The sequence below is a fragment of the Lissotriton vulgaris genome, chromosome 12 (assembly GCF_964263255.1).
Source record: "Lissotriton vulgaris chromosome 12, aLisVul1.2, whole genome shotgun sequence".
Taxonomy (NCBI): Eukaryota; Metazoa; Chordata; class Amphibia; order Caudata; family Salamandridae; genus Lissotriton; species Lissotriton vulgaris.
The window spans coordinates 297,898,327-297,911,644 of record NC_141700.1 but is presented as its reverse complement, the minus strand read 5'-3'; the positions used below and the strand labels follow the sequence as shown (position 1 = coordinate 297,911,644).

The 13,318-nt window shown below is 41.9% G+C and overlaps 1 protein-coding gene across 1 annotated transcript in view; it reads right to left on the bottom strand.

Annotated features, from left to right (window-relative positions):
- The window catches only part of LOC147674007 (uncharacterized), a 640,165-nt gene that overhangs the window by 328,450 nt on the left and 298,397 nt on the right, over window positions 1–13,318 (bottom strand). The window contains exon 13 of the mRNA XM_086945549.1: window positions 6,600–6,710. Coding sequence (XP_086801675.1) covers window positions 6,600–6,710 — 111 coding nt within the window. The remainder of the gene's footprint in view (window positions 1–6,599; window positions 6,711–13,318) is intronic.

The window sequence follows — 13,318 nt, the reverse complement described above, 5'->3', positions numbered from 1 at the left end:
CTCAACATTCTAATAAAGAAAACCAGAATAGGAAGAGGATCGACGAATTGTTTCTAAGAATGGTTCTAAAGCAAGGACAAATAAAAGGGGTGAAAGAGGACAACCTTGCCGGGTGCATCTATGAAGAGAAAAGTAATTGGATTGTGCACCATTGACCCAAATGGAAGTAGAGGGAGCAGAATATAGCAAATGAATGTAACGGATGATATGAGGACTAAAACCGTGCCATCTTAAGGCCCCGAACATAAAGTCCCAATTAACATGATCAAAAGCCTTCTCGGCATCCAATGTAATCGCCGCAATAGGGGTTTTCATTTTAGAAGCGAGATTAATGATGTTGAGAAGAGTTCTTGAGTTATCCGTAATGGAGCATCCTTTAACAAAGCCAGATTGATATATGTTTGTGAGATCAGGGATGATTTGGTTAATCCGCAAGGCTAAGACTTTTGCATACATTTTGCAATCAGTATTTATAAGGGAGATAGGCTGGTAATTTTTACATAGAGTGGGGTCTTTGTCTTTTTTAGGAAGGAGACAAAGCATGGCCTGAGTAAATGAACCTTGTGACTCGCCTTTAGTAAGAAAGGAGTTAATTAAGGAAAGTAGGTGTGGTATGAGAATAGATTTAAAATACAAATAAAAAGGCACAGTAAAACCATCAGGACCAGGCGTTTTATCCTTGGGTAAAAGAGTAATGGCCTTAGGAATTTCCGTATCAGATATAGGGGCGTCTAAAGAGGAGAGATCAACAACATCTGAAGAGGATTTAGGTATGGATTGGAAAAAGGAATCAATCTGTGTTGGAGACGGAGTGGACTCTGGAGAATAAAGATTAGAATAATAATCAACAAAACATTCAAGAATTTTAGAATCAGAAGAATGAGAGACACCTTGAGAATCCCTAATAGAAATAATATTGGTCTTCTGCTTTTTAATTTTAAGATAATTGGCAAGCGATTTCCCCGCCTTATTGCGACCACCATACATTTTTGCGTTGAATTTAAGAAGATTATCAGAGGCGGAGGCCCATGAGTGTTTTTTAAACTGCATTTTGGCTTGAATAAGAGAAGACAGCGTATCAGGGGAATTAGTAGTAAAATATAAGTGCTCCTAATGTTTAATTTGTGTAAGAATGTGGGTAGATTGGGCAATGGCTTTTTTCTTTTTGCGAGACACAAAATCAATAATACAACCTCTAGCAGCGGCTTTAAAATCATCCCATAGAAAGTAGAATTCAGAGACAGAGTGAAGATTAGTGTGGAAAAATTCTGTCATAAACAAAGTTAGATGCTTAACAAATAAAGGGTCTAAGAGGAGGGAATTATTGAATCGCCAGCGTTTGGAAGTGGAGATAGGAGAGGGAAAATCCATATCCAGAATAATGGGAGCGTGATCAAAAATAAGAATAGAGCCAATTTCTGAATTAGTCATGAACTGGAATGCATGTTGAGTGAGAAATATGTAATCAATACGGGAGTGTGAGGTATGAGCCGGGGTAAAAAAGGAGAATTCGAGACAGTCAGGGTGAGATATTCTCCAGGAGTCAATAAGGCCTCTGGATGTGATTGCCTTATGAAAAAACTTTTGCATTTTAGTGGGAATGTACCTGGTTTTGGACTTCCTATCCAAAAAGGGGTCCATGAGCTGATTACAGTCCCCCCTAAAATGAGGTTTTCAAAGGTGTGTGAGGAAAGAAGGGAGGAAAAATCTTTCCAAAATGCATTATCGACGCCAGTCGGACCATAGATATTGCAAAAGGAAAATTTAACATTGTTAACCATACATTCTAAAAACAACCATCTACCATCAGAGTCCTGAGATTCATGCAATACATGAACATTTAACGATTTGTGAAACAAGAGAATAACACCATTTTTATGATGAACAGCTGTGGAACTGAAAGCTGCTCCAACCCATTGTTTACGCAATGAAGGTAAATCCTGCAAAGTCAAATGCGTTTCTTGCAAAAGAGCATGTCATGACATGTCAGTCTCGCTAGGTGAGAAAAGAACACGTTGTTTTTTAATTGGATTGCGAAGTCCTTTAACATTCCAGGAAATTATTCTGAGACCTTTCATTCAACCAGAAATAGAAAGAATAGAGAGAAATATGAAAGAAAACTGATGAAAGATAGAGAAGAAGATAGAAAGCACAGAAAATAGAAAAAGAAATGCATGAAAAGCCAAAATGAGTTAGTATAAAAAAGAGAAGGAGAGAGCATTCCACCGGAAAAAAGCACCAAAAGAGTTATAAGGAAAGTAAGCAAAAGGAGAGTAAAGAAAAGGCTAAATGAGAAAAAAGGATGAAAGAGAAGGCAAAAGAGAAGAAAGAGGAAAGAGGAATGGGAGACAGAAACTCCCATAAGATAAGAGGAAAAAAACAGGATGGCAAAAAACCGAGGGGTTTTAGCCATACACATCAGGAGCAAAACAGACAATGGAGCGGGAGCAACAGGGAAAGACGGCCCTACTACAGAAAGGAAAGTCAAAGACAAAGCCTCATAAAAAATAGTACATAAGAGGAAAAAGAAAAATAACACGAATAGATGGAGACTAAGCCTGACAATGTACTACAAATGAAGGAAACTTACCAGACAACCATGAGGAAAGACGGCATAATGGGGTGTGACAAAAAAAAATCATACGGTGAGACAACACAACGGAGGAGAAGTAGGATAAAACACTTGGAATGTGTATCTGAAAAACAAAGGAATAGAAAAACACATATCAGAACACGAAAAGGTGCAGCAAAAATCTTCAGGACAAAAGGATAGAGACAATAAGACATCAAGTGCCACTATGTTCCATGGAATCCTCCTTATGAGTGTTGATGAACTTCCGCAAATCTTCTGGATCATCGAAGCTAAAAGACCTTTCTTTGTATGTGACCTTGAAGAAACACGGATGGATGAGACCATATCTGGCATTCATGGAACGAAGTGTGGGTCAAATAACTTGTGACCAGACCACACTAGCTGCTTATGCTGCTTAGCCGAATGAAGAATAGTCATTAAGTCTGAGTAGAGGAGAAAATATGGAATAATGCCCCTGGGTTTTGAGGAAGCAGAATAGTTTTTAGAGCCAAGACGGTGCGCCCTCTGAATATTGACATCCAGATGTTTAGGGATACCAGTGATAGGCAGTAATTGAGACTTCAGGAAATTGATGATATCCGACCCTTCCGAATTTTCTGGAACACCATAAATGCGTAGATTGTTGCGTCTATTTTGATTTTCCAAATCCTCAGAGATTTTTTTGAGCATTTCAACTTCTTTGGTGAGACTGACAACCTTGGCGGCAACATCCCGGGCATCACTTATCTGTTGTTCGACATCAGTTACCCTTCTGTCTAGAGTAGACCATTTTTCATCAAGTCTCTGAAGAGTTGTGGTGGTATCCGCCATGAAGGAGCGGATATGACGAAGTTCCTCCATAATATCCTCAAGCGTCACAGGAGGTGGAGACTTGGAAGGCGAAGGAGGATCTTTTTTGAGGCGCTTGCCAGAAGATGCAGAGTCTTTGCGTGCTACAGCTGCCGCAGAGGAAGCCTCCGAATTCTGCGTGGGTTCCATTGTGTGAGAGCGAGGGGCTCAATATAAGGGAGTGAGCAGGCAGCTCACACAAATGCACCGACAAAAAGGAGATACAAGGAGGCCACCACAGGAAGCAAAAAAAAAAAACAACCCCAAAAAAAGAAATGCAGTAAATGCGTAGAGCAAGCAAGAGCTCATACAAAGCCGTAAAATTAGCAGGGTAAAATATTATACTGCAAGTCTATTGAGGAGGAACACCACAAGGAGTTAGGAGAAGCTTCAAGCAGCGTACAGGCCATTGAATTTATGAAAAAAAAAACAGAACAAGCGAAGGTTTTAGGCACAATGAGGCAGGCAAGAAGGGAACCAATCCATGTCAGTGAAATTGAAGAGAAAAAAAAGAAATGTAATTCCTCCTTCACCCTCAAAGAGTCAAAATGGCGGTCACTGTCGAAGAAATCAACTCCTTCACATGTAAATCTGTGAAAAAGGGAGCTTAGAGAGCAACAGTCCAACAGTAGCGTGGCCAGCAGTTAAGGCAGACCTTTCTGAGGAAAAACGCCATTGAAAATAAGATGGTTCAAGTAGAAATGCCAGTAGAGTTGTAGAGGTAAAAAGAAAAAAAAACAAAATGGCGTCTGATATCGGAAAAGTCCGTTTTTACCTCATAGTGCCATGTAGGATGAAGCATTGAGAGCCACACGCATATCTGGGGGCACAGGAGGACTTCTGACGTGCAAATCAGCCTTTTTCAGAGGGAAACGCCGATCTTAAACAGTCCCTTCGTGCTCGGAGCGCCGCCGAGGACACGGAGCTCACGTAGGAGCGGCCATCTTGGCTGCCACGTCGCGCGCGTCTCCCCAATAAGCTTAGTTTTAAACAGCTTTTAAATAGAGAGACAAAGTCATTCATTGTAGATAAAGAGGCTTTAGCTGCTAAGAAGCACACCTGAAGAGTAATCAATCCGTATCAGAGTTTGGGAATTCATCCTTATCTGACTACCTCCATTCTATCATGTATGAGGGGGACATTTTTAAAAGTATGACTTGGCATACCAACATGGATCCAGCAATGCACAACCAGTGATTGTAGACTGTGTGGGCTTTCACAAGAAATTCTATTGCATATTGTTTGTACCTGCTCAAACCTGCTCAATGCACGTTGTATCCTGTTAAAACCCTGTTTTGTCAATATAGCTGTGAAATCTGCTCATCAGGCACCTATTTTATGCTTATCTGGTGCTTCAATTTCACTACCCTGTCATTCTTAATGTTTCAAACTATTGCAGAAAGAATGCTTGCATCTGTAGTTTAAACTTTCTTTTTAAAGTATTATTCAAAACAAGTGCTATATTTTTCTACTATGAGGCTCTGGTTGTATTCCTCTCTCATGTGTATTTCCTTGGCACCTTCTTGGCTACTATCACAATAAATTATATGACCTGATCTTTACGGTTATATCTTGTACCAAAGCATATGGCACTTTTTATTAGGATCATAGTATTTGTATGCCCAAATTATGGTATTTTTTTATTCTCACAGGTGTTATTTGCATTGCATATGCTCCTTTGCTTGTACTGTAAAATCTAATTTTGGGGTGTTTTTATTGACCAAACAACAAATAGGCTATTTGTTTATAAGCACGTGGCACTTTGAAGTTTTGCATGGATTCTTGCTGGTCACTCTCATCTTAATGTGCCTGAATGTCTTTGCATAGAGAATATACGAATAGTAGTGTGTTCTCTGCAACAGGCAATTGCCGTTTTTATGGAATCTGCATGATCTTTTCCATGTTAAGATAAATTATTTCCTATGTTTAACTTTGAGGTGTTTATGCACATAAGTTTATAATTTGCGATGATGCTTTTAATTCAGACAATACATCTTCTTGCTTACTAAAACTTCAGCTCCCCCACGGATGCTGTACCCCTGAGCAAAGTGCACACAGGCAACACAGGGATGTTAACTAAAGGAGCTGATTTTGTTGCTCTGTCACACTCATGGTACAGCAAGTGCTGAAATGAAAATATCCAAGGGCATATTAAAATTATGCCAGAGTACCTGGCTGTTCCTGAGTAATGGCAGTCCTTTCCGATTAAAAAGCAATGCTTTGTGCTGGGATGTGTCGGTGCCTGCTCTTTCAAACTAAAGAAGTGGAGGTTTCACTATGTGCCCATTTAAGGCACTGAGTAAAGCAGATGTGCCTCAGGACATTGAACACACACACATAAGGATAATAATTAAAACCATAGAGTGGTGGGGGAACTAGAAATCCCATTCTGGTGTCTCTGCAGAGAGTGTATATGTGAAGCACAGGTATCTGCAGAGGTTAAATTAATTTCTGTCCTGCCAGGATCATTAATGTAGATGTATCGGTAACCCGGTGTGCTAAGCTTCCAATGGGCTGCATGTGACAAATTACACTTTTAGCTAATCCTCCTGTTCATCCAGCAGCAAGTTGCAGGCTGGAGAATTTGAGGTATTCGGAAAAGTTAAAAACAGACCCACAAGTTAGCTGAAAGTCACCCATGACATGGCACACATTGGCAGCTGTGTTCTGCACATAAGAAAATAATGAAATAAATCTATAGCTAATGAGCAAAATAATATTAACACTGGTGATCATACAACCCAGAGAGGTGCATACTAAATCCATGTGTTAAACTCAAAAGCAACTTTGAAATGTTATTTAAATAATGACGGTTTGCAACTTTGATGTAAAAGCCATGTTGCAAAAAACAGGGCCTTTCCTGATTGCAAAGGGCTGACACTATGATGATACAGCCCTCTTATATACTGCAGGCTCAGCATCACTGATATATATTTAACCTAAGTGATAGTTTGGCTGTCCAGAGACTGCTTCTGCAGGACATGTGTTACCTAATGAATAGTTGCTGTGTCTGAGACCTTCACTTAATACTAAAGATCATGTGAATCTCCTCATTCAACAATCACAAATTGATCTTTCTTTTGTTTAGGTTTTTTTGTACATTGGCAAAACCACCTTTTCAATCCATCATAATTCATATACATATAGTTTTCCTAAAACTTGTAAAGCATTATTCTACCACTTTTCCATTGTTCGCCTTTTCTTCAGGTCTGGTGTCCAGAATCTCAGATGGATTGTCAGTGCTCTCAATGTCCAGCAAATTGAGCTCGTTCCCTAAGGGGCCATTCACCTGTAGAAAAGAGAACAAGCAAAGCATTGAGATTCTACCACGCCTAAGCACAACAAACCATTCAAGGAGGAATTTAATTACTTCACAAAATGTTTGCTTCATAATATGCAATATGTGATATTTATAGAGGTGTGTAATGTTTTATGCCAAGGCTGTGTGTTACAAGCACAAAATATATAATTGGTGCAAACACAAAATGTGTGGCTATGGTACTGTATGAAAAAAATGAACTATTGGAACTAGAAGGCCTGGAATACCCTCTAGATTGCAAGCCACAACAGGACTGCGTCCAGCAAGGGTTAGGGCATATCTATGCTTATACTAGATCAGTTGAGCTTTTCAAATGGATAAACCACCTCAGCCCTGTCAACTGCTGTGACCCTCCCAGGTCACCTACTCTTTAGGACGTGACTGTGTTACTCACCTCCACTGACCTTTTCTCACCTACTTGCTCTTCAAAGGGGAGACTATGGGTTTGTCAGTGAGTGGATTTTGGGAAGGGTCACCTAGAGGGTCTGCAGGTCCCAGAAGACCTTCAGGACTTCTAGGGGCAGATGGAGTTGACCTCAGCCTGTGTGTCTACCTAAAGACCGAGCTCTACCAGACTCGTAATGAAGTCAACAGAGAAGCAAATAGATACACCCATCCCACCATCAACACATGATGAGCCATGAGAGGGCTAATCAGGCAATATTAAATCTTCAGAAGCCAGGTAAGCTACTGATGAAAAAGGACCTCCTACAGATCAGCCTCATGCCCCATGACATCACTATCACAGATAAGTCATAATTTTAGAAAGACTCAGTGTAGGAAGCTGGTTCTCCATACAGTGTACTAAAACGAAGTACGCTGTGCAGAGAGTCCAGTGGATCCCTTACTGGTACACAGAGGCTAAATTAGATAATACTAATGCTCTCTTTTCTGGTAGTGTGGGCGAGCAGATAGGCGTATCACAGGGTAGTGCAAGCATTTGTTGACACACACAGAGGCAATAAATGAAACAAACATTCAACAATAAAGCAAGGGACCAATTTAGAAAATGAAGTCATTTTTTAATGGAAATTTTGATACGAAGAACTTGATTATCAAGTAAGTACTTTAAAAAAAATAGATTTTAGCAGGTATGTAAAATGTTCAATAAATGCATCTTCCTTTGGTAGAAAAGGCATGTATAGCATACAGTTATTTGCTTGCAGTTTCTCTGGGTTTACTTCTGCTCTTGGAGTCGTAGAGGGCCAAGGTCCAAAGTATCACCAGTAGTTACATGTTACCTGTCCTGGGGCATCTGGGTGGAGAGGTGCTGGTCAGGTTGATAGCTATGTGCGTTACACTGGTAGAAAGAAAGGGGGCCACCTAGAAACCTGCTGCAGAGGGATACTTGGGGACATGCCTGGGAGCTCCCAACAAGGGGCTGGGGTCAAATGAGTCCTGGCAACAAGGAGGCACAGTCAGTTTATCGGTACCTGGGTTGGGGTGCTCTGGTGTAGAGTAGAAAGATCAGCTGGGCTCTGTGTTTCCTGAAGCCTCGCAGTAGTCGGTGTCGCCGTTAGAGGGTGCAAAAATCAGGATGGCTCTGCTGATGTCTCAACTGAATTCTCATGGTCTTCGCCTGCTGCAAGGGGTCCGGTACCCCAGGTATTGGTTCTGTGTGGCTCCTGTTAGTCCTCGAGCCCTCTCACTTGGTGGGAGGGCAGATCTGACCTTCAGGAGCACAGGGTCCTCTTCCTGGGGCTGCTGAATCGGGCTGACCAGGTAGCGGCAACTGGGTAGACTGGACACTGGGTCATGATTTTCGAGACTTAGTGCATCAGGCAGGGTTTTTGTCTATTTTTTTTAGTCCTGCTTGCCAAACACACTTGACCATCTCATTGGCAATAACCAGCAGCATGCTTCCTCACCCACCAGGGCTCAGGAAACAGGGCCATTACTTTTCACAGCAGGTCTTGGGGTATTGCTCTGATCCAGTCTGAGAGGAAGGAGAGCACTCAGGGGATGTTCTTAATCATAGGACCTCACCAAGCCTATCTTGAAACCATTCGACCACCGGGGACCATAAATCAACTTTGTTCTTTCGTCTTTGATTTCCTAAGTCCATCAATTACACTCTCTTTATTAACATTAACCAGTCTTTCCGTGTAGGGGTGTCAGGATCCAGCCTTTTTCTACAGATAGTATTCCTCGCTATTATTATCAAAGAAAAAATTAGGTTTCTTATTTTCTGATTATTGGGCTTTTCTTCTGACTCTTGGAATATGCCAAACGACACTAGACAAGGCTTTCCTTGATCATTTTGTTGGTCATTTCCGCCATAGATTAACTTACTTTCTCCCAAAAAGACTTCAAATCGGACATTCCACAAGCAGGTGGAGATCATCCACCCTGGTCTTGTCACATTTCTTACAGGACCACTCAGGCATGCCAGGAAATTTCGAACGTTTCTGTGGAGTCCAGTATGGTCTGTGTAACGTAAGCAAGTGATTCCTTTTAAGCATATCAGAATTGACCGCCTTATAAAAAGTGCAAAAGGATACTTGCCATAAGGTTTCCAACTGGTTGCTCGGCAAGCATCTGCTCTAGATCATGTAGGATGGTGGTGTCAATTGGTCGCCCATTTCACACAATAGTCCGTACCATTTGATAACTTCTTTCTTGACCCCAGCCAATTGTAAGGCTGTTTCAGTGTTCCCTGAGGTTCGTGATTCTTCCTTATGTGCCAAATTAATTTGCCAACTTGACAAACCTCTCCAGGGCAGAGCTAGGTACTGGCGTATACCAAATCAAATCATCAGCGTAAAGTCTAACTTTTTTGTGTATCCATGAGACTGATAGGGGGTAATGACATGATCTTCCCTCATTTTTGGGGCCAAAGGCTCAATATAAAAGTTAAGTAATACAGGAGACAAGGGGCACCCTTGAAAGGTTGCTCTATTTACAGCAAAGCTATACGTTAAAACCTAATTAAACAGTACTCTAGTTTTGGTCTTGCATAATAGTGCCCTCAAGGCCTGTACATATAGTTTCAAGACACCAAACCTCTCTAAACAAAGCCATAGATAATCCCAGTTCACCTGGTCAAATGCTTAGACCACTTTGAAGATCAATATCGCTAAGGAGATGGCTCCAGCAACAGTCAAGTCGACAGTCCTGATCAGTTAGTGTGTTAGATCATGCATTTGGCGCCCCTTCATAAAACGCTGATGGTCTTGATGAATTACCTCACTGGCAATCTGATCAAACTTTTTTGCCAATATACCTGTACAAATTTTGTAATCTGGGTTACATAATGAAATAGGGTGGTTTGATTTGCATTTTCTTGGATATTTGGTTAGATTTCAAGATTGATTTAATGGATGCCTCATGCTATGACTGGAGGAGGCTGCCTTAAGAATAATACATCCTTAAAGAGTGTTTTTAAAATAGGGCTAATCACTTCACTTAAGAGTTGATAAAACTCCCCTGGTATCCCATCTGGTCCTGTCACTTTCCCAACGCTAATACCCTTAATGGCCTCTTTGACAAAGTCTGCCCTAGATTCCCCCGAGAGATACGACAAGTGTATATACTCAAACCATTCCCTGACCATCTCTGGGCTAGATCTCAAATCCTCCTTACAGAGTTCCTGAAAGAAACTCTGAAGATTATTTCTAATTTCCACCAGCAGTGTTAGTTCTTACTCTACTTCAGTCTGATTATAGAGCCTGCAATACTTTTGCTATCATTACAGGTAACCGGTACGCCCACACTCTATAAATTACCAATCCTCTATCCATTGTTAAAATGGTAAATCCTCCCTGCTTCCCAACTCTCCTGTTGTGTCTTTTCCAAAAGATCTCTGATCTTTAGTGTGTCTACACCCTCTATATGACCAATTCCTGTGGAAAGTGGGCATAAACCTCACCCAGAAAGCCTGATTCCACCGAAACTAAGATTGTGGAATTCACAAAGTCATGTCAACTTCAGAAAGCCCACCTTAGGGGTGGTACTAGCCCGAGAGGGGGGCACACTTCCTGTATAGTTCATTTCCACGACTTGTCTTGGTGCATTAAGGCCCAGGACATGGGGTGGCATTTCCGCTGTCTGAGGAATCCTTGGGTTCCATATCAAAGGCGGCAGAGGCCTTTAAAGCCTCCTGCCTTAATATGATGATCTCATAGCCATCCTGCTTGGAGGATGTGACAACACCTGCGGCCGGAACAGGCATTGTTTCTGCCCTCAGAGAGTGTGGGCTCTCAGATGGAAGGGGGTCAGAAAACTGTCTGTAGTGGCAGGCTGGTCTACACCAGTCAGCCAGTATACTAATAGTCTGTAGGTTTTCCCGGGGGCACCTCTACGGTGCCCTCCAGGTGCATCTATTACTTAATCTGTCACTGGAATCAGTGTGGTTTTATTAATACAAGATGTTTGATACCAAACATCTCTTATTTTAGTGAAGCCATCATGTAGCTGGGGAATTTGTGCATGCCAGTGTCTAGCACATGGATGCCAAATGGCTTCCCTGTTCACATGTAGTATCACATGTAGTATCTACAAATCGACTTAGACATCACAGGGGCATATCTGCTCATGCAGATTTGTCCTCACATGTAGTGTAGGGCACCCTCCCTTAGGGTTGTAACGGCTTCTGTAGGGTGACTTGCCTATACTGCATGCTGAGTCTGAAGTCATTTTACAAAAGGGGGTGGTGATGAACAGAGTGTCTGAATTGAGCAGACCACTCTTACCCAGTCCAAAGATCAGGGCTTGATCCATCACCGTTATTGATCTCACTGCCCCATCCCAGCTCAGAACCTGGCTATATGCAAATCAGTCTGTCCCTGGCCCAGTGTATCATGGGAACAGGGCAGACTAAACTACCAAGCCAATTCTTTACCAGAAAGGAGACAAGCTACCGGGGACCGGTTTCTGGCATTACAGCCTCTTCGGCCCGGCTTGCTTGAATCCTGATGGAGCAGTGAGAAAGGGACTCATGTCTGAGTATACCCTGCCACACCTATAGTGGCCAAAATCGATTTACAAAAGGGGGTGGTGATGAACAGAGTGTCTGAATTGAGCAGACCACTCTTACCCAGTCCAAAGATCAGGGCTTGATCCATCACCGTTATTTATCTCACTGCCCCATCCCAGCTCAGAACCTGGCTATATGCAAATCAGTCTGTCCCTGGCCCAGTGCATCATGGGAACAGGGCAGACTAAACTACCAAGCCAATTCCTGGAGGTGTGCCATGTTGTATCATCACTTTTCTCTATTGAAACCGGTCCTAGGATCCTTGTTTCCAGTCCAGGAAGGACCTGGCCTGGCAGTTCAGGATGGACTGTTCCCATTGGGCGCAGGGTCAAGACTGATTAGCATATGGCTGGGTCCAAACTGGAATGGCATGGTGAACAAAACAATGGTGGATTTAGGCCCAGATCTGTGTTCTGGGGTGAATGTATGACATTGTTCTGCATTCTGTCACTCTTTTGATCTTTTAGCATTTTTTACTTTTCTCTGCACCATGGCAGCCTGCAATGGCAATTGGCATGTTGGTGCTGAGGGTTCTCTAAGGGTGGCACAATATATGCTGCAGCCCTTAGGGGCCCTCTTTAGTATTGCCAGCCTTAGGTACCTGTGGTACCATTTACTAGGGACTTATATGGAGTGCTAAAGGTATTGTCAATTGGGGAAAAATTGTACAGATTTAGGGAAAGAGATCTGACACTGGGGATATGGTTACCAGGAATCCAGTGCACTGATATAAAAATTGCATGGGGTACCAGGCAAAAAGAGGGGGTAACCATGTCAAAAGGGTCCTTCACTTAATCTTGTCTTTTAATTCAAAAATGCAGATTCATCCATATAATATACCGCAACTGAAAGTCTTGAGGACTGCTTGATATTGGTCACCATTTTTCCTCAAAGGATTCAAGAAATCTGATACTGCTAGTAGGGACTTTAGTACACAGCACAAACCACTAGATGAGTATGGGGGTTGGCTACTGTAAAGATTTTCCAAGATTTCCCATGGGAGCAGTGTGTTTCATAAGAAACAAGGTAATTGGGACAAAGCAGGACTGCCAGTTAAACATTTTACTGATAGAATGGGGTCTTCGGTCATTCTAGTTGTCTATAGTTGACAAAAATACTTCATTGCTCTTGTCTTGTTTGCAGATATGCTTTTTTTTCAAAAGATGGAAGGTTTTCGGAGTGTACTGGAAGATAAACATGCAAGGCGGCCAGCGAAGTATGACTTACGTATCAAAAGAATTATTCAAATCTTGTTCCAAAAATTGAAGTGATAAACACAAGTGACCTTTCTAATTTTTACCCCTCGTTTTTGGATTGAAGACATAAATGGTAGGATACCTATATAAGGGTAGCGATGGCGGGCAAAGGATGTGCATTAAAGCACCACTGTTTCTTTCTCCAGTGCTAGAAGGGAAAGCACGATGAAGAAGCATGCCATACTATGTGGGTGAAGGATGTGCAACTTGTTTGATGAAGAGCACATAAGATGTTGCATATGACCTTAACAAAGGTGGCACCATTCAGGTGGACTGTTTCAGATGACAGGTCATCACCTGAGGTGGAGATTGAGACTGAGATAACCTGTTCATCTGGAATAGAAGAT